General features: G+C 46.4%; 2 protein-coding genes and 1 pseudogene across 3 annotated transcripts in view; 2 read left to right on the top strand and 1 right to left on the bottom strand.

Annotated features, from left to right (window-relative positions):
• LOC308610949 (uncharacterized protein) overlaps positions 1-22,335 on the bottom strand; it is a gene marked incomplete at its 5' end in the record, with an annotated part of 87,128 nt that overhangs the window by 48,983 nt on the left and 15,810 nt on the right. The gene's annotated exons all lie outside the window — the stretch shown is intronic.
• Positions 5,435-20,015, top strand: LOC308610939 (protein FAM170A-like; the record flags this gene model as incomplete). The annotated part of the gene is made up of 3 exons (XM_081259915.1): positions 5,435-5,504; positions 8,912-9,652; positions 19,999-20,015. 3 exons carry the CDS (start codon positions 5,435-5,437, stop codon positions 20,013-20,015), a joined length of 828 nt encoding a protein of 275 aa, XP_081116041.1.
• On the top strand, positions 19,872-21,859 carry LOC308610959 (protein FAM170A-like; annotated as a pseudogene). Its single transcript has one exon. The product of its transcript is annotated as a protein FAM170A-like (transcript).

The following is a 22,335-nucleotide window of genomic DNA, read 5'->3' as shown; positions in this document are numbered from 1 at the left end:
AAATAAATACATAAACTCCTACCCCCAACATCTAAAAAAACATAAAAATAAAAAATAAAAGAAGAGCTGGGACAATCTGAAAGAAGAATGAAAAGAAAGATATTAGTCACATTAAATCTTACTATAAATCTACAATATAAGATAGTCTGGTGTTCGCTCAAGGATAGACAAGATAATAGACATCAAAATCCATGTTGAAACAGACATTATAACAACGTGTAAAAAGAAAACACTGCAGGGAGTTCCCTGGTGGTCTAGTGGTAAGGATTTGGCGCTTTCACTGTGGTGACCCTGGTTCAATCCCTGGTCAGGGAACTGAGATCCTGCAAGCCACGCAGCACGGCCAAAAGAAAAAAGAAAGAAAAGAAAACACTGCAGCAGAGAGGGGAAAGAACTCTTGTTAATACAGTTGATCCTTGAACTAGGGTTCAAGGGGGTTAGGGGTGCCAACCCTCTGCTAAGCTGAAAATCCAAGTATAACTTATAGCCAGTCCTCTGTACGTACATGGTTTCTCCATAATCGGCAATTCTGCATCTGAGGATTGAACCAACCTTGGATCGTGAAGTAGTGCAGTATTTACTATTAAAAAAAATCCTCGTATAAGTGCACTTGTGTAGTTTAAACCCATGTTGTCCAAGGGTCAACTATTGGTTCTCAGTCAGCTGGATATCCATATGGGAAAAATATTAATCATTACTGCATAGGATATAAAAATATAAATTGCAGAAGATCTGCAGACTTAAATTTGAAAAGTAAACAATGATGCTTTAGGAAAGAAACGTAAGATAACAGCCTTTTTGCCTTGGAGTAGGAAGAATTTCTTAAGACCAAAAAAGTCACCAACTGTGAAAGAAAAAATTGAAAAATTGGACTATTTTAAAGTTAAGAAACACTGTAAACCCAAACGCAGCACTCTTGGGCCAAAAGTGAGAGATATTTTAAAAACATCTATGGAATAAAAGACTCAGATGCATCCCTCATGCCCATGCATTCTTCAAGGGTCAACTGTATCTACCAAAGTTGAACATATACCCTAGAACCCTTTGGCTCCACCCATAGAAATATCCCTCAAACAAGTGCACAAGGCACATTCTAGATTGCTCACATCACCACTAACTGTGATAGCCAAGAATGGGGAAGTACCCAATACCCACCAATAATGGGATTAATAAATAGATTTTGATATGTTTACACACTGCAATAATATCCACCAATGAAAATGAATCAAAGGTATCCACTCCCAACAATATGGATAAATGTCATGGATATACTGTGGAGCAAATGAAGCCAACACAAAATAGCACCTGTTACACGACTCCATTTATATCAAGTACAAAATAGGCTAAGTGAATCTACACCATTACAAATTAGTGGCTACCATATGGAAAGGAAGGTTACTAGAAAGAGCCAAAAAGGGATGCTTCTAGGGCTTGGGGTTTGTCCTGGTCCTCCAAGAACTAGACGGCAAAGTGCTGAGAAAGACTTTAATGAACAAATCTTTCATTAGGGAAAACATCGGAGAGGAAATGGCAGGGAGCTCTGGAAGGCTGGCGGAGCTATCAGCTCATAGTGCAAGTCTGACCCTGAGTGAAGATTTGGAAGAAAGATTTGGTAGATCATCCGAGACTGCCTTGTCATCCACGTAAACTCCTTCAAGGCTGTCAGAGTCCTTGAAAAAAGGTCACTGGACAGAGGAATCCTGGTCTCCAAGAAATGGCCTGCCTTAGGATCCCTGCTGTGCTGACTAGGAGCAATCAGGGGCAAGGCCGGCCTCCAGGCAAACCTGGTGATGGGTTTAAGAGCAGCAGCTGGGACCTTTGGCCAGTTATGCTCCCTGTGGTCATAACTGTGAAACAGGAGACTCTCAACGTGGATGCTTCCTTGCGATAAGATCTGGTTCTTTATTTCTGTCAGTAATAGTACTGAAGCAACGTTGCGTCCTTCTCAGTATAGCATACCCCAGAGATCTAAAACGTTCGTTTGTTCTGTTATTGATCATGTTCATCTCTTGGCTAAGGTAGTGTTCACCAAATTTATACCTACTGTATTTCTTGTTGTGATTAATACTTTGTGGAGAGATACTTTGGGTTTTGTAGCATCCTGCTCCTTGTAAACTTTCAACCAGTAGTTTTATAATTCATTGATTACTCTTGCCAGAACCTATCATTACTATGATGGTTGTAAATAAGGATTTTTTTTTTTTTTTTTTTTTTTTTTTTTTTTTTTTTTTTTTTTTGCAGTATGTGGGCCTCTCACTGTTGTGGCCTCTCCCATTGCGGAGCACAGGCTCCGGACGCGCAGGCTCAACGGCCATGGCTCACGGGCCCAGCTGCTCCGCAGCATGTGGGATCTTCCCAGACTGGGGCACGAACCCGTGTCCCCTGCATCGGCAGGCGGACTCTCAACCACTGCGCCACCAGGGAAGCCCGTAAATAAGGATTTTTACATTACATCATTCCTTCTATATATTTATGGTTTGGCATTCTATTATGAGAGCCCTTCCTTCCCTCCCTTCCTCTTTTTTTATTCATATTCTGTATGATAATTGTTTATTTTATGGCCAAATTGCTCAGATTTACCCCGTGTGAGTCTCTTCAAGCTGGATCTTTTTACACATCCCGCCACTCTTTCCTACTTTCTGGCACAGTAAATTTTCTCCAGGATCATTCTACACTTTCCTTGCTCCAGCCCTGAAATAGAAACGGGGATATACATGCTTATATACATCACATACACATGTGTGTGTTTGTATATCCTCACACTTCCATATCTACTTCTGTAAATACCTAGCATGTGCACTCACTCCCTCTCTCTCTCTACAGATGGGTGGACGGATGGATGGATGGATAGACAGATCTGTATAAATAACTTATGGTCAGACTTCCATATCCGTGGTTCCTCTGTATCTGCAATTCTGCAACCATGGGTTCAACCAACCACAGATCATGTAGTACTGTAGTAATTACTATTAAAAAAAACCCTGCATATAAGTGGACCTGCCCAGTTCAAAACCATATTGTTCAAGGGTCAACTGTAACTTGCTAAATAAAGCCCTTTAACCAACTATATTAAAAATACCACCATTGGTCTGCGTATGGAACGCCATCCAAACCTGCTTTGTCCTTACTGGTTCCACATCCAGAGGGTCCTCTGCTATTATGCTCAGTTCTCTCCCCTTGTGCATCTTTTCAACAAGAGCAACTTTTTTTTTTTACACCTCCACAATGTAGGTATATCCACTTTTGTTTCTAGCTCCAGGATTTTCCCTCTCCCTATTATGGATCTGTAGTTAAAGCACAGCATAAATAATAAAGCTTCAATTGTTGAAACTCATGAATTTTTCTGTGTATGCAAAATAATCTGAGAACTGTTTTGTTTTTGAAATTGGCTTCCGGAGTTCCTACCATAATTTTGATCTTATATGCCTTATGACAATATAGAACAATCATATAAGGTCTTAACTTGCTATTGCAGAGACTGCGCTCAACCTAGGTCCACAGAATGCTCTGATGTCATCATTGAGGTCACAGAATTCCACTGTGCGCCTGGCAACCTTGCAAACATAACAGCCCTGGTGAGCACTAGGCAGTACTGCTGGTTCACTAAGTGGTACAAGTTTTTCAGCCATTTAGGAGACTTGACTATTTTTATTTGTATTGAATCATTTCAACGGATTGCCCAAGAGCCAACAAGGGCCAACCTGTAGGGAAGAGGAGGAGTTGGACATCTCTTGAGGCATCTTCTAAGGGAGACTTCTAGTTGGTACCATGAAACGGCGACAAAAGAGGAAACATCTGGAAAATGAAGCTCCTAAGATCTTCACATTTGGGGCAGTTTTCATTTCAGCTGTGCTTCAAATTGCTGGCTGGAGACGGCCTGTTGGAAGGTGGCTGAAAGCAAGTAGCAATCCTTCGGGCAGCCTGGCCCTTCTCGACTGTCAGACATCTTCAGGGATATTCTAGGAAATGTTGTTTGTTCTAGAGAAGGGAGGGAAACAATCCAATTGTCCAATAATGCTTGAATGGAAAATAAATGATGCTATATGCATGTGATGAAATAATATCAAGCAGTCAAAAATCAAAGACCTAGATCTATATGGATTCACGTGGATAAATCTTGAAAACATAATATTGATTGAAAGAAAATAAGATCAAGAATGTTAGATTGTGATAACAGGTATGTAAGTATTTAAATATTTAAATCAATTCAACATATTGCTTCTATATATATATAGATGCAAGAAAATAAACTTTATCCAAAGAACACATTATTTACATTTCCTATGCTCATTTATCTAGGAGACCCAAAAGAACCCACAGATAAACTAGCAGGAACTAATAAGACGGTTCAACAAGGCACACACATACAAGATCAATAAATTTTAAAAGTCAATCAGGCTCCTCTACACTGGCGATAACAAATTAGAAACTGTAAAAGAAAATAAGAAAAAAAGAAGATCTAAAAATTGTCACAAGAGCCATATAAATTATTTAGAGCTAAGCATACGTAGAAGGCAATATAACTAACAAAGTGAGTACGAACAGTTAAACTCCACCCAACCCAAGGTTAGGAAAAGACTGTTGTTACTTTATGAGAACAGACCCTCTTCTTAAGTGGCAGATCAGTAAGTGAGAGTGAATCAAAGAAACACAGCATTTGAAAAGTCAGCTAGTCCAAGCCTCTTGATGGCACATACAGAAGCTGAAGCCCAGATAGGTTGAGTTACTTGGTAAAGGGCCCAACGTCCTGACTCAAGGACTAGCATTTTTCACTCATTCGTAAGACACAATCAAATGCAGTACCTTGGAAAGAGATGGGAAAAAAATGAAGAAATCAATTATATAGTTCCTCATCTTTAAGTACAGAAATAGCTGTGACAAAATTACACGTATTGAGGGAAAATTGAAGTGCAGAGTTTAAAATGTCAATAATCCACAGGGAAACTGGAGACCACTGAAAATATTCATATTAAATCTCTCTAGAAAAGACATGAAAAGATCTCCACTCAAAATGTGAATTTTATAATAGACATGGTATGATACAATTTATAATAGATATGGTATGAACCTTTCCCTTTCACGGGAAAGGTTCAGCTGGGAAAAAGGAAATGTTCTTGAAAATGGGGCCTGTGCTATTGCAGACACTGTGCTCCACCTAGGTCCACGGAATGCTCTGATGTCATCACTGAGGTCACAGAATTCCACTGTGCGCCTGGCAACCTTGCAAACATAACAGCCCTGGTGAGCACTAGGCAGTACTGCTGGTTCACTAAGTGGTACAAGTTTTTCAGCCATTTAGGAGACTTGACTATTTTTATTTGTATTGAATCATTTCAACGGATTGCCCAAGAGCCAACAAGGGCCAACCTGTAGGGAAGAGGAGGAGTTGGACATCTCTTGAGGCATCTTCTAAGGGAGACTTCTAGTTGGTACCATGAAACGGCGACAAAAGAGGAAACATCTGGAAAATGAAGAGTCCCAGGAAACTGCCGAGAACGGAGGAGGTATGTGGGGGGCAACATGCTGGGGCACATGGGTTTCTGCCAAACTAAACCTTCTCTAGGATGGGGCGGACTGAGAACGTGTCACCTGTGAAGCAGGGAGCGAGAGATCTTGTCTCACTGACGCTGCCGTATCCATCCGGAGGGTCCCTGTGGTGTGAGATGGCACAGAACGGCCAGATGCCCCCTGGGAGATGGGAGGTCAGCTCCGCTGGTCTGAGGACTCTCCCCTGGGGCAGCCGGGCCTGGAGCTTTGTCGGACTCATAGCAGGCTGCATCCTGCTTGCACAGACCTAGAGGTGCAGCTTTTCTCAGTCCCCGATTTCTCTCTTATTCTCTTGGATCGTTCCCTGGGGTCATGAGGTGGGGGATGTGAAGGATGCAAGGATGCTGAGAGAGACCCATGAGTTGCTTGGCCTCTTTTACCAAAGTGGAAAGAGAAGCCCCATGAGTTGAAGGCCCTGTTGAAAAATATCTTGACAAGTGGAATGCACTTTGAAAGAAGATTGTTTGTCTAGGGATGGTGTCATATTGAAAGCAAGGAGGTTTTATTCCTTCAACAGGAAGAATTTCCCAAAGGAGATCAAGGGAAGGGAAGGGTTTTCCAGAGACTGAGACCGCGTGAGCAGGGGTGAGAAATGGCCTCAGGGTCCTGCGGGGAGCTCTGAGAGCCACGGGCCACGGGGTGCCTGCGTGCATTAAATGTAGGCGAGTAGCTTGCCCTGGGAGAGGGGTGGTCACCCCAGAGCTCCAGCTAGAGGCCTCTGCCCCAGATTAGAGCCCAGTAGCTCCTACCAGGCCCAGGGCCCTGGAGACTGTAGGATGGGCCCTGGGAATGGAGCTCTAGACAGCAGGCAGATTTCCAGGCAGTGGCTGGGACAGGCTGGGGAAGGCAATGAGTGCCCCTGACCATTCAGAATATTTTGCTCTGTGTTCCTGTGTGTGACTGTGTGTGTGTGTGTGTGTGTGTGTGTGTGTGTGTGTGTGTGTGTGTGTGTGTGTGTGTGTGTGTGTGTGTGTGTGTGTGTGTGTGTGTGTGTGTGTGTGTGTGTGTGTGTGTGTGTGTGTGTGTGTGTGTGTGTGTGTGTGTGTGTGTGTGTGTGTGGTAGTGCAGAGAAGAGCGAGATGAATGGGGTTAGAGTGCTTACCAGATATAAAGTCTGCGTGGTAAAGTTCTTGTCACCCTGCCTGGACCTGGCTGACACTCGGTGTACGTAAGAGTGTATACAGAATTCTTGTTAGGGGTGTTTCATGAGACAGTAACTCATACACCCATGTACACTCTGATACAGCAAAAATATCACACACCCCACATATAACTTCCTTAGTAAACCACACACAGCACATGGAGGTATATACATGCATCCCTTCTGTACTACGTTCTCATACAACCCACCTGTATCACAATCGTCTCCTCTAACACCAAACGCTGGAGATGAGATATGTATATAGACACACACACTATATATATAGGACACACACACACACACACACACTATATATATATGTATCTCCTCAACTCTTGCACAAACACAGCTAACTTCAGCCATCTCTAAATACCTCTATAAGAACCAGTCACGTGTCATACACACCACACTTATAACACATTCTTGAGTAATGCCAGACCCGCTTTGTACAAACCACAGTAAACCACAGTCTCAGTAACCCAGGTCAGGATTGCCAGAGAAAATATGGGCTATCCAGTTCAATTTGAATTCCAGATAAACAACAAGTAATTTTTCAGTAGCAGTATGTCCCACATATTGTATGGGCCATACTTACACTAAAACTAAGTCAGGCCAAACACTGCATGGGAATACTTACACTAAAAAATTATTCTGGGTTTATCTGAAACTGAAATTTAACTGGGTGCCTTGTATTCTTGTTCGCTAAGTCTGGCAACCCTTATATACTTACCACCAGCTGATGTATTATATATTTATTGTAGTTTTGTTTAGTGTGTGTCTTCCCCTACTAGAATGTGCAGCGTTACCAAAGACTACAACAATGGAAGAGTGCCGGATACACAGGAGTAGCTGCTTACTGAATCTTGGTGACTGAATGAATGAACACGCACCATAAATACAAGCCACACCATGTAATGAGGAAAAGTTACATGTCCCAGAATTCCTGACTTGTGAACAGAAACCATGCACACAAAGGCCACACACACAGATAGACACATCTGCACTGTGCTCCCCATGCCAACCCCACACTTACCACAGACTTAACTGATACACATCACTCACTCTTCCCACACACTCACAGTCACCACCGAGGCCTACATTACCAACTAGACAGTGAGAGAATAAGTATGGATTGGAATTAAATCCTGGAGTATCCACTGGGAACCACACTCTCAACTGTGTGTATTCACTGCACCTGACACGTGTCACACACTCAGTAAATATTTGTGGACAGAGGACTGATGAACCCACCCTGAGCCTTTCATTCTTCCCTCAGGAATCTCGAAGTCACAAGAGGATCCCCCTCGGCTTGGATCCACTGTGGTGGCCCAAGGCTGCAGCCCAGGGCCAGGGGAGGTCTCCTCTGCCTCTAAATACTTCTTCTGTACTTCTACTCGGCGCAAGCTCAGCTACGCTGGTAAGGGCGCAGGGCTCCTCAGGTGAGGGGGTGCTTGGCTGTGAGGCAGGAGGCACACAGATCCCAGGGAGGCTGAGAGGAAACCCAGGGTCATCAGAGGTGATGAGGGCTCTGTGGAGGAGCCTGGGCAGGATGGCTGAGCTGTTCCGAGGGCGTGGATGCCAGCTGAGTCTGGGTGTGTGTGTGTGAATACTGCTACTACCATGGTGGGGAAGTCAAGGAGCAGGGGCCGGAAAGGTCTGGGCTTGAGGTGGAGGGAAGAGGGACCAGATTAAGCATCTTCAGAGGAAAATGTAGGCTTTGTCTTTGCCTTTGCTTCCAGAGAAGGACAGAGTTCTGCATCATACACCTCCAGCCTGAGAGCAGGACCATCCAGCTCAGGTCCACACAGCTCACACATACACGCGCCCTCCAGGCACAGCCCTTCTCAGTGCACATCAACCCCAAGCACGTGCTCCACAGTACTCTCCTCCTGCACCACAGCCCCATTCCACAAGGAATGCACCACCGATATTCCCAAACTCACACTCCTCGTCGTACACGCATCCAGCCGCATCCCTCACATACCACAGCCCTCACCACCATACTCCACACCCCTGTATACAGACACCGCTCCAGTATCCCCCCCACGCACATGAAAAGCCCACAGATGACACCAGATACACCACTCCGTCCTACGGCCAACAGACACCAAGCTCGCGACATAGCTATGTCGTGCCAATGTCCCTCTCTCGTCTACCACACCTGCTCCCTCAGCTTCCGGCATGGCCCATGCATGTTATTATGATTTTAATTTCCTTTTTCAGGAATCCGGAGATTTCATCGAGACACTGCCCAGCCTAGAGCACCCCTAGCCCAGGATCAGGGAGAAGGAGAGACCGCTCCCCCATCACACTGTGTCTCCTCCTCACCCTCTTCACCCTCTAAGAACTATCTGCACCCAGACAAAGAGGAAAGGGGCATGAAAATATACTACATGCAGGTACAAGTGAACAAGGGTGTCGCTGTCTCCTGGAAGACAAAGAAACCCTTGGAGTTGCCTGAAAAGCAGCTGAGGATAGAAGAAGTGACCCTTCCTGAGGATGTGTGCGCAGTAGCCACTGAGCCCTCTTCTGATGTGTCCACCGAAAGCCTCCTGTCTGACAGTGAGCCCACTGGGGAGGAGAAAGAGTATGAGGAAAGGGCAGAGCCAGGCAGCCCATCAGGGCCACCTGCCGTCGAGGAGAGACCCAGCGCCAAGACAGCGGACTGGATGGTGACCATGGAGACCGGCTTCAGGTGCATGGCCTGCTGCCGGGTCTTCCCCGCCTTGGAGATCCTCCAGCAGCACGTGAAGTTCGGCATCCTGGAGGGCTTCAGCTGCCGTGTCTCTCATCTCACCATGGTCCAGCTGATGGGCAATGTGGAACCCAAGAGCACCCCTGAGGAGGAGGACGAGGAGGAGGAGGAGGAGAACGAGGAGGAGGAGGACGACGAGGAGGAGGAGGAGGAGGAGGAAGAGAAGCAAGAAGAAAAGGAGAATGAGGGAGCGCAGCCCACGGGGGAAGGCCCCAGCCCGAAGAGACCCCGCAGGCAGGGTCTTTTCTCTCCTTTGAGTTCCAAACAGCAACTGAGATTCATGGGACCGAAGATCCTGGAAGACGGTGTGGCCGTCCCTCGGAAGACGTAAGGCTTGAGGCTGGCAGTCTTCTGAGCCTATGTCACGAGGGCCCAGAGGAGTCTAAGGGAAGGGGCCGCACACATGTGCTGGTTGACCTAATGGCTCTGCAGTTGCATCAAATGGGACACACCCAGCACTACCAAAGGCATTGAGCTCTGTTGACGTAAACAAGAAGGTGGAGCCTTTTCCTAGGAGTTTTCTCAGGGTCTGCACGACGGACCTCAACTCTTAGAGGACGTACTGCCAGCAGCGCCTTCTCGGCAGAGAGAGCCAGGAGTGGTCTCCAGAGAGGACAGGGGCCCTGGCAGGACCAGACCGTTGAGGTCTGAGAGCCTTGGGCCTGAGCCGAGATCTCACCCGGACCACTGGACCTAGCCTTCTGTGACAAAGGGGAATATGAAAGAGAGTCACGTGGAAATGAGGTCCCCCGAGATATGGAAATGTTCCAGAACCTTCGTTGCGTGGTAGTTGATCTGGAGCCAAGCTCACTGTGGTGTGTGTGGCTCTGAGCATTAAGGCAACGCTGGAGGGTAACCCTGACCAGCAGAGCTTGGAGTGCTGCTTGTCTCTTCCTGTTCTACCTCATTTGTTTTATCCCTTCCAGGGAGAAGAAAGGACCCTCGGGAGAGTAGCAGACAGAAGGCCGTGGTCTGAAGGAGGATGAAGGGACCGGCACTCAGTCTAACATCATATGACGATAGAAGCGTCCTATGCAATAAAGGGCATTTTCCAAACCTTTCCTGGAGCTTTTATTTAATTACATTTTTCTATCTATGCATCTATCTGTCATCTACATCTGTATCTTTCAAGGTTTGTGAACAAGCTTTCACATAAGCACTAGAGACGTCCACCAGCATTTTCCAGAAGAGGCCTGCAAATTGCTGGGGACTCCTCACAAATAGGGAATGGCCACAACCCCTGCCACACAGACTATGCGCGTGGCCCTCCTGACGTACTCCCACTCTCTCTCTGCATTTCCCAACGTCTGAGATGAGGGTGCTGGCTGGAGGCAATGATCACGTGCAGGCTGAATCTTCTCCAGATTCTGATTCTCTTCCTGGGCCTATCGTCCTCAAGCACAGTCTCCATGTCCCTGGCCACACTGATCTCTCTCCTTCAGTCCTTCCCTCCCTCGCTCTCCTGCCTCCCAGTGCAGAGAATACTGTTTTGCATTTGAGACGACATTTAGTTTTTGTTCACAGAATTCTCACCTGTTCTACTGTGGCCTCCGTTGTGAACATTCCAAAGCTGAGAATTTTCTTTTTTTCTCCCTCATTTCTGCTGAGTCTTTACCTTCCTAATGCAGTGAACTCAGAGTGCCTAGCTGACTGGATGGGGACAAAAATCCAGGGAGCAAAGAGAAATAATAAAAGAATATATCAGTTAATTTTTCATAGTGTTATCCAACTACATATTTTTAAAATTTTGGAATACTATTAGGAATCTTCTCTTTATAAAAAACTGAATTATTGGGCTTCCCTGGTGGAGCAGTGGTTAAGAATATGCCTGCGAATGCAGGGGACATGGGTTCGAGCCCTGGTCTGGGAAGATCCCACGTGCCACGGAGTAACTCAGCCCGCGCGCCACAACTACTGAGCCTGCGCTCTAGAGCCCGTGTGCCACATCTACCGAGCCCACGTGCCACAACTACGGAAGCCTGCGTGCCTAGAGCCCATGCTCCGCAACAAGAGAAGCCACTGCAATGAGAAGCCCGTGCACCACAGCCAAGAGTAGCCCCCGCTCACTGCAACTAGAGAACGCCCGCTAGCAGCAACAAAGACCCAATGCAGCCCAAAATAACTTAATTAATTTTAAAAAATTGAATTAGTTTCAAGGGTACAATGTATAAAAGTACAATAAAAGCCCCCCTTCAGAACCCCCCAACCCCACTCTCAAGATGGAATAGATATGCTGTGATACAATTTATAGTCGTAGCACTACTACTCCTCCCACCACATCCCAAATCCTCTGAGCCAGGTGCAGCAGCTCCCTTTCACAATGCTAGCACCCGCCACAAGACAGATGATAATCCCTTTGGACATTTCAAGGAGCGGCACCAAGGCAACAGTACCTGGGAAATGCCACTGACAGCTCAGAATATCCATGGCATTTCTAGAGCCTCGGCACTGCTCTCGCTCTGGGAATGAAGGTCCAAAAAGCACATCGGAGAATGTCCATAGTTGTAAACAAGCTCCACCTTTGAAACACAATCTACATAGAACCACATATACAAGCCTGCACGATGGAGGAAGCCAAGGTCTCCTCCATGATTTCCCTTCTGACCACCTTAGTGTCTCCTCAACCATAAAAGGTGAACTTGAAACTCAGGACCTTGCCTTGTCCCCAGAAACATCCAAGCTTGGATCAGTCTTTCTAAGACCAGATCCTTGCTCTCTGAACTATTAGAGACTTGTCACATACACAGAAGTAGAACAGGATTGTTTCTATCTACCTGGGGACCAGGAGTCTTTCACATTGCTCCTGTTAAAACACTCACAACAGCAAAACTTTACCTACAAAGGGTTCAAGCTATGACACTCCCAATTTCCACAAACCTCCTCAGCTCTTGTGAGTCACATGCAGCCAATTCCAGGAATTGGAAACATGGTTGTGAGGATGAAACTGACTTTGGGGCTCCCCTTGGATATGGTCTTCCAGACTTACCAAAAGGCCATTAAGAGGAAGGTTTACCCCACCTCAGGGAAACCCGAGGCAGTACTTGCAGTCAAGGGCTGGCCATGGCTTCTGAGCTACATCCAAAAAGAATTTCATACTGTACCTGGATCTGCTGAAGCCATTTCTGACTGTCCGAGAGCCAGCATGTACCGCTCCTCAACTGCCTCCATTGTGGATCATCAGTAGGGCTGTCAGATTTAGTAAATATAAGTACAGGATGCCCAGTTCAACTTGAACTTCACATGAATAATAAGTCATTATTTTTAGTATAAGTAGATCCTATGAACTATTTGGGGCATACTTATCTTAAAAATGTACTTGTTGTTTCTCTGACATTCAGAGTTAACTAAACAGCCTATATTTTATCTGTCAACCCTACCCTTCAGAAATGATGGAGGCTCATAGAGATCCAGGAGACGGCTCAGCGCCTCCTCAGCTTTTATTTCTACGTCCTGGACAGCGAGCACGAACCTTCCAGTCCCAGTCATTGGCTAGAATGGAGGATATTCTCTGTTTTAGAGCTTTTTCTACTTGTCATTGTTATTATCTTCCTTATTTTAAAGAGATGTTTATTTTTTCCCAAACTTCATAGCTCATCCAAAAGTATTTCAAAGTTCATTAGACAAGGGAAAAACAACATGGGTCTGAAAAGTGAAGGAAACCGCCTGGTGTTTAGTAAAGAAGTAGTAGGGAGACTGAAAAAGCCAAACTTAATAAGCAAATCTCTCCAAGGGTATTTTCAGAGCTTGATACCCTCCCACACCCTGAAAATATTATTACATCAAAAACGTAGAACTGCTAACCAAATGTAAGGCTCCCATATGATTCTATCAAACTGAGGATGCTTCTTTACTAAGCAGTGAGCACACTTGCTGCCCCAGGGACCTTGGCAGTTGCAACGTAGGGCTCTTCCCTCTGGGATGGAAACAGCAAGTTTTCCTGTGGTCTACACGCTGGCCCCCAAAATACTACACTCCCAATACTTGTCAACTTTAAGTATTTTTCTACATATCTCCATTTTTCTGTTACTATTTGGACTACATCCTAGACTTGACACTACATAAATTGCATTCAAGAAGCTATTTTTAAAAGTTGGTAGGAAACCTTAAATCTATAGCTTGCAGTCCCTGGCTTACTTTCATCCAGGTGCATAAGTGTTTTCAAAAGTAGTCAGGTTAGTTACCCCATATCACAGCCCCACGCTTGTGTCACAGATATAAAAATGGAACATGATATTTAAGGTTTTAGTTGCCAAATCATCAAGCCTCCCAGACAGAGGCAATAGGGCAAAATGATTACACAGGCATGGATTTTGATTTGCTCCAGTGTCTTGGGCAAGTCACTTGGCCTCTGTATTTATTTGTACTTATCTGCACTTATCTGTCACTTGGGGGTCATAACTGTACCTGGTCCATGGGTACGTTGTACAAATGATCTGTAAAGTAGTTACAAGAAACCGACACAGAGTAAGCACTCCACAGACATTGGCTATTAGCTATTGGAAATATTTCTCCATGAAACAGATGACTTTATCAGTGGATGACTCGGTGGGAGACAGTGAATCACAGAATCACAGCATGTTGAAAGTGACCTAGTTCACACTCTTATGTGAAAAAAAGAAAAGTGTGCCTGTGTAGAAAATGTCTGAAAGTTTACCTAACAAATAGTTTATCATGTTAACTTGGAGAATTAGAATAAAACAGGAAAGCAGGAAAGAAAAACTTGAGTGTAATTCAATTTCTCTATCATTTGTGTTTCTACACTGAGACTCTGAATACACTGGAAGCGCAATGTTTTTTAATGTGGCGGGATAAAGGTTTTCACGTTTTCCTGATCCATCCGTATTATTATCTCAGAATTGCTGGCAGTTCTTGCCATCTTTGGATCTACACCCATCTGAGTCAGGGGGCCATTCTGGACGGAGGAGATAATAGAGCAGAAGTGAAGTGAGAGGAAAGGAGAGACAAGATTTTCTCTTTTCTCTTCCAAGAGGAAAGGTCTTTGGAATGGGAACAACTCACAACCAAACTTTGGGGAAAGGATGTGATGGAAAATGAGATAAACATCCTACCCCTGTGATGAGAAGGATTCCCTGGGCTGGATGGAGGGAGGTCACAGGTGGCTGGACAAGGAAACCAACTAGGGAGAAACACACACAAGTGCAGAGCAAACACCCTGAGGCCACTCAGCCGGACTCCATGCAAACATGTGTCCAGCAGCCAGCCCTTCACCTGTGGCTCCCCAGCAAGACAGGTACCTCGGGGGTGCCAACTCATTCTGAGTCCATTATGCCTGGCCATTCATAAACCGCTGTCTAACGTGTGAGGAATAAACTCTCAATGTTTATGAGGAAATTGGGGAAGGAGATTGAAAGGTTACTTAAACGGAAAAAAAAGAAGTTCAGGAAGGCAGGATGGTAGAGAGACAAGAAAAAGACCTTAAAAGATAGAAAGGATTTGCCAAAGAAGAGAAAGAAAAAGAAATGATTCCGAATGGCTTAACCTGCAGCTAGGAAGTTAAGGAAGATTATTGATGGGTGAAGACTATGGAATAAAGTGAATAAAAGTTTTCAGAAGTTGCTGAGAATATGGTAAGAAGCATGATTATCCAATTATGAATTGGCTGCAATGGCATTCTAGGGGGACACTAGGAAGGGGAAGCAAATGTTCCTGAGATGACAGTGGCAGGTGGAAAGTTGTTTCAGGGGAAGAGCAGTCTTGCAGAGGGTGTATCAGAGGAGGGCAAGTGTGAGCAAGCAAGGAAATACTAAGTGTATACGGTTCCTTCACTGAGTGCACCCAGCCCCGTGGTCAGCCTTGAGAACAAGCAGGACTTCAGGTACTGGAGCTACATTTCAGTCATCAAGACTTGAGAAGACACCCTTAACTCAGGTCTTCTCTTCAAACTCCATCTTTCCTTCTTGACCTTCATTTGGCCTCTTCCCTTACCCTCAAGCTGTGGACTGAGGCCACAGAGCAAGATGGGTCACTAGTGTCCTCCTTCCCCTGGCGACTGTGGTTCACATCAGTGGAGTACCAAAGGCAATAGCGAAGTAACAGACACAAGAGTGTATGAAGAAGAAGAGATTCTGATAAGGCTTTCTGTGACAGTGTGGGCCAAGTCGGCTCTATATGGCTGGTATCACCTGAATTATGAGCAGCCTTAGGGGAGAAGTTCTCAGAAAGCAGAGCCTGGCTCTCTAGAGGCTCTGCGTGCTCACAGCCCACTCCAAGACCTCAGTTACACCTTCGGCCCCCAATATCTCTCCCTCTGCCTGCTCAGAGTTTTTGAAGGCTTCTTTCCTCCACATTTCTCTTGAGAGGTGGAGGAGGAAGATGAGCTTCAGGCCAGCTCAGACTCCCCTGGGATCCCAGCAGGATGCCTATCATTAACCTCCCACCTTCTAGGAAGCTCCTAAGATCTTCACATTTGGGGCAGTTTTCATTTCAGCTGTGCTTCAAATTGCTGGCTGGAGACGGCCTGTTGGAAGGTGGCTGAAAGCAAGTAGCAATCCTTCGGGCAGCCTGGCCCTTCTCGACTGTCAGACATCTTCAGGGATATTCTAGGAAATGTTGTTTGTTCTAGAGAAGGGAGGGAAACAATCCAATTGTCCAATAATGCTTGAATGGAAAATAAATGATGCTATATGCATGTGATGAAATAATATCAAGCAGTCAAAAATCAAAGACCTAGATCTATATGGATTCACGTGGATAAATCTTGAAAACATAATATTGATTGAAAGAAAATAAGATCAAGAATGTTAGATTGTGATAACAGGTATGTAAGTATTTAAATATTTAAATCAATTCAACATATTGCTTCTATATATATATAGATGCAAGAAAATAAACTTTATCCAAAGAACACATTATTTACATTTCCTATGCTCATTTATCTAGGAGACCCAAAAGAACCCACAGATAAACTAGCAGGAACTAATAAGACGGTTCAACAAGGCACACACATACAAGATCAATAAATTTTAAAAGTCAATCAGGCTCCTCTACACTGGCGATAACAAATTAGAAACTGTAAAAGAAAATAAGAAAAAAAGAAGATCTAAAAATTGTCACAAGAGCCATATAAATTATTTAGAGCTAAGCATACGTAGAAGGCAATATAACTAACAAACTGAGTACGAACAGTTAAACTCCACCCAACCCAAGGTTAGGAAAAGACTGTTGTTACTTTATGAGAACAGACCCTCTTCTTAAGTGGCAGATCAGTAAGTGAGAGTGAATCAAAGAAACACAGCATTTGAAAAGTCAGCTAGTCCAAGCCTCTTGATGGCACATACAGAAGCTGAAGCCCAGATAGGTTGAGTTACTTGGTAAAGGGCCCAACGTCCTGACTCAAGGACTAGCATTTTTCACTCATTCGTAAGACACAATCAAATGCAGTACCTTGGAAAGAGATGGGAAAAAAATGAAGAAATCAATTATATAGTTCCTCATCTTTAAGTACAGAAATAGCTGTGACAAAATTACACGTATTGAGGGAAAATTGAAGTGCAGAGTTTAAAATGTCAATAATCCACAGGGAAACTGGAGACCACTGAAAATATTCATATTAAATCTCTCTAGAAAAGACATGAAAAGATCTCCACTCAAAATGTGAATTTTATAATAGACATGGTATGATACAATTTATAATAGATATGGTATGAACCTTTCCCTTTCACGGGAAAGGTTCAGCTGGGAAAAAGGAAATGTTCTTGAAAATGGGGCCTGTGCTATTGCAGACACTGTGCTCCACCTAGGTCCACGGAATGCTCTGATGTCATCACTGAGGTCACAGAATTCCACTGTGCGCCTGGCAACCTTGCAAACATAACAGCCCTGGTGAGCACTAGGCAGTACTGCTGGTTCACTAAGTGGTACAAGTTTTTCAGCCATTTAGGAGACTTGACTATTTTTATTTGTATTGAATCATTTCAACGGATTGCCCAAGAGCCAACAAGGGCCAACCTGTAGGGAAGAGGAGGAGTTGGACATCTCTTGAGGCATCTTCTAAGGGAGACTTCTAGTTGGTACCATGAAACGGCGACAAAAGAGGAAACATCTGGAAAATGAAGAGTCCCAGGAAACTGCCGAGAACGGAGGAGGTATGTGGGGGGCAACATGCTGGGGCACATGGGTTTCTGCCAAACTAAACCTTCTCTAGGATGGGGGGGACTGAGAACGTGTCACCTGTGAAGCAGGGAGCGAGAGACCTTGTCTCACTGACGCTGCCGTATCCATCCGGAGGGTCCCTGTGGTGTGAGACGGCACAGAACGGCCAGATGCCCCCTGGGAGATGGGAGGTCAGCTCCGCTGGTCTGAGGACTCTCCCCTGGGGCAGCCGGGCCTGGAGCTCTGTCGGACTCATAGCAGGCTGCATCCTGCTTGCACAGACCTAGAGGTGCAGCTTTTCTCAGTCCCCGATTTCTCTCTTATTCTCTTGGATCGTTCCCTGGGGTCATGAGGTGGGGGATGTGAAGGATGCAAGGATGCTGAGAGAGACCCATGAGTTGCTTGGCCTCTTTTACCAAAGTGGAAAGAGAAGCCCCATGAGTTGAAGGCCCTGTTGAAAAATATCTTGACAAGTGGAATGCACTTTGAAAGAAGATTGTTTGTCTAGGGATGGTGTCATATTGAAAGCAAGGAGGTTTTATTCCTTCAACAGGAAGAATTTCCCAAAGGAGATCAAGGGAAGGGAAGGGTTTTCCAGAGACTGAGACCGCGTGAGCAGGGGTGAGAAATGGCCTCAGGGTCCTGCGGGGAGCTCTGAGAGCCACGGGCCACGGGGTGCCTGCGTGCATTAAATGTAGGCGAGTAGCTTGCCCTGGGAGAGGGGTGGTCACCCCAGAGCTCCAGCTAGAGGCCTCTGCCCCAGATTAGAGCCCAGTAGCTCCTACCAGGCCCAGGGCCCTGGAGACTGTAGGATGGGCCCTGGGAATGGAGCTCTAGACAGCAGGCAGATTTCCAGGCAGTGGCTGGGACAGGCTGGGGAAGGCAATGACTGCCCCTGACCATTCAGAATATTTTGCTCTGTGTTCCTGTGTGTTCGTGTGTGTGTGTGGGGGGGGGGGGGGGGTAGTGCAGAGAAGAGCGAGATGAATGGGGTTAGAGTGCTTACCAGATATAAAGTCTGCGTGGTAAAGTTCTTGTCACCCTGCCTGGACCTGGCTGACACTCGGTGTACGTAAGAGTGTATACAGAATTCTTGTTAGGGGTGTTTCATGAGACAGTAACTCATACACCCATGTACACTCTGATACAGCAAAAATATCACACACCCCACATATAACTTCCTTAGTAAACCACACACAGCACATGGAGGTATATACATGCATCCCTTCTGTACTACGTTCTCATACAACCCACCTGTATCACAATCGTCTCCTCCAACACCAAACGCTGGAGATGAGATATGTATATAGACACACACACTATATATATAGGACACACACACACACACTATATATATATGTATCTCCTCAACTCTTGCACAAACACAGCTAACTTCAGCCATCTCTAAATACCTCTATAAGAACCAGTCACGTGTCATACACACCACACTTATAACACATTCTTGAGTAATGCCAGACCCGCTTTGTACAAACCACAGTAAACCACAGTCTCAGTAACCCAGGTCAGGATTGCCAGAGAAAATATGGGCTATCCAGTTCAATTTGAATTCCAGATAAACAACAAGTAATTTTTCAGTATCAGTATGTCCCACATATTGTATGGGCCATACTTACACTAAAACTAAGTCAGGCCAAACACTGCATGGGAATACTTACACTAAAAAAGTATTCTGGGTTTATCTGAAACTGAAATTTAACTGGGTGCCTTGTATTCTTGTTCGCTAAGTCTGGCAACCCTTATATACTTACCACCAGCTGATGTATTATATATTTATTGTAGTTTTGTTTAGTGTGTGTCTTCCCCTACTAGAATGTGCAGCGTTACCAAAGACTACAACAATGGAAGAGTGCCGGATACACAGGAGTAGCTGCTTACTGAATCTTGGTGACTGAATGAATGAACACGCACCATAAATACAAGCCACACCATGTAATGAGGAAAAGTTACATGTCCCAGAATTCCTGACTTGTGAACAGAAACCATGCACACAAAGGCCACACACACAGATAGACACATCTGCACTGTGCTCCCCATGCCAACCCCACACTTACCACAGACTTAACTGATACACATCACTCACTCTTCCCACACACTCACAGTCACCACCGAGGCCTACATTACCAACTAGACAGTGAGAGAATAAGTATGGATTGGAATTAAATCCTGGAGTATCCACTGGGAACCACACTCTCAACTGTGTGTATTCACTGCACCTGACACGTGTCACACACTCAGTAAATATTTGTGGACAGAGGACTGATGAACCCACCCTGAGCCTTTCATTCCTCCCTCAGGAATCTCGAAGTCACAAGAGGATCCCCCTCGGCTTGGATCCACTGTGGTGGCCCAAGGCTGCAGCCCAGGGCCAGGGGAGGTCTCCTCTGCCCCTAAACACTTCTCCTGTGCTTCTTCTCCGCGCAAGCTCATGTACGCCGGTAAGGGCGCGGGGCTCCTCAGGTGAGGGGGTGCTTGGCTGTGAGGCAGGAGGCACACAGATCCCAGGGAGGCTGAGAGGAAACCCAAGGTCATCAGAGGTGATGAGGGCTCTGTGGAGGAGCCTGGGCGGGATGGCTGAGCTGTTACGAGGGCGTGTATCCCAGCTGAGTCAGGGGTGGGGGGCGGGTGTGAATCCTGGTACTACCATGGTGGGGAAGTCAAGGAGCAGTGGCCGGAAAGGTCTGGACTTGAGGTGGAGGGAAGAGGGACCAGATTAAGCATCTTCAGAGAAAAATGTAGGGTTTCTCTTTGCCTTTGCTTCCAGAGAAGGACAGAGTTCTGCATCATACACCTCCAGCCTGAGAGCAGCGCCATCCAGCTCAGGTCCACACAGCTCACACACACATGCGCCCTCCAGGCACAGCCCTTCTCCGTGCACACATGAACCCCAAGCACGTGCTCCACAGTACTCTCCTCCTGCACCACAGCCCCATTCCACAAGGAATGCACCACCGATATTCCCAAACTCACACTCCTCGTCATACACGCATCCATACGCTTCCCTCACATACCACAGTCCTCACCACTGTACTCCACACCCGTGTATACAGACACCGCTCCAGTATCCCCCAACACGCAGATGAAAAGCCCACAGATGACACCAGATACACCACTGCCTCCTACGGCCAACAGACACCAAGCTCACGACATAGCTACGTCATGCAAATGTCCCTCTCTCGTCTACCACACCTGCTCCCTCAGCTTCCGGCATGGCCCATGCATGTTATTATGTTTTAAAATTCCTTTTTCAGGAATCCGGAGATCACATCGAGACACTGCCCAGCCTACCGCACCCCTAGCCCAGGTTCAGGAAAAAGGGGAGACCGCTCCCCCATCACACTGTGTCTCCTCCTCACCCTCTTCACCCTGTAAGAACGATCTGCACCCAGACAAAGAGGAAAGGGGCATGAAAATATACTACATGCAGGTACAAGTGAACAAGGGTGTCGCTGTCTCCTGGAAGACAAAGAAACCCTTGGAGTTGCCTGAAAAGCAGCTGAGGATAGAAGAAGTGACCCTTCCTGAGGATGCGTGCACAGTAGCCACTGAGCCCTCTTCTGATGTGTCCACCGAAAACCTCCTGTCTGACAGTGAGCCCACTGGGGAGGACAAAGAGTATGAGGAAAGGGCAGCGCCAGGCAGCCCATCAGGGTCACCTGCCGTCGAGGAGAGACCCAGGGCCAAGACACCGGAGTGGATGGTGACCATGGAGACCGGCTTCAGGTGCATGGCCTGCTGCCGGGTCTTCCCCACCTTGGAGATCCTCCAGCAGCACGTGAAGTTTGGCGTCCTGGAGGGCTTCAGCTGCCGTGTCTTTCATCTCACCATGGCCCAGCTGATGGGCAATGTGGAATCCGAGATCACCCCGAGGAGGAGGACGAAGAGGACGAGGAGGACGAGGAGGACGAGGAGGACGAGGAGGACGAGGAGGACGAGGAAGAGAAGGTAGAAGGCCCCAGCCCGAAGAGACCCCGCAGGCAGGCTCTTTTCTCTCTTTTGAGTTCCACACAGCAACTGAGATTCATGGGACAGAAGATCCTGGAGACGGTGTGGCCTTGGAAGAGGTAAGGCTTGAGGCTGGCAGTCTTCTGAGCCTATGTCACGAGGGCCCAGAGGAGTCCAAGGGAAGGGGCCGCACACATGTGCTGGTTGACCTAATGGCTCTGCAGTTGCATCAAATGGGACACACCCAGCACTAACAAAGGCATTGAGCTCTGTTGACGTAAACAAGAAGGTGGAGCCTTTTCCTAGGAGTTTTCTCAGGGTCTGCACGACGGACCTCAACTCTTAGAGGACGTACTGCCAGCAGCGCCTTCTCGGCAGAGAGAGCCAGGAGTGGTCTCCAGAGAGGACAGGGGCCCTGGCAGGACCAGACCTTTGAGGTCTGAGAGCCTTGGGCCTGAGCCGAGATCTCACCCGGACCACTGGACCTAGCCTTCTGTGACAAAGGGGAATATGAAAGAGAGTCACGTGGAAATGAGGTCCCCCGAGATATGGAAATGTTCCAGAACCTTCGTTGCGTGGTAGTTGATCTGGAGCCAAGCTCACTGTGGTGTGTGTGGCTCTGAGCATTAAGGCAACGCTGGAGGGTAACCCTGACCAGCAGAGCTTGGAGTGCTTCTTGTCTCTTCCTGTTCTACCTCAGTTGTTTTATCCCTTCCAGGGAGAAGAAAGCACCCTCGGGAGAGTTGGTAGTAAACCAGGGTATATCCTCCCTCAAGGGGACCCGGCCTGCCCTTCATTCAAGATGCTCTGGAAATGG

The sequence above is a fragment of the Mesoplodon bidens genome (assembly GCF_964165515.1).
Source record: "Mesoplodon bidens genome assembly, contig: HAP1_SCAFFOLD_277, whole genome shotgun sequence".
In the NCBI taxonomy this organism is placed as follows: Eukaryota; Metazoa; Chordata; class Mammalia; order Artiodactyla; family Ziphiidae; genus Mesoplodon; species Mesoplodon bidens.
The sequence above is the reverse complement of the archived record's forward strand: the minus strand, read 5'-3'. Positions and strand labels throughout refer to the sequence as shown.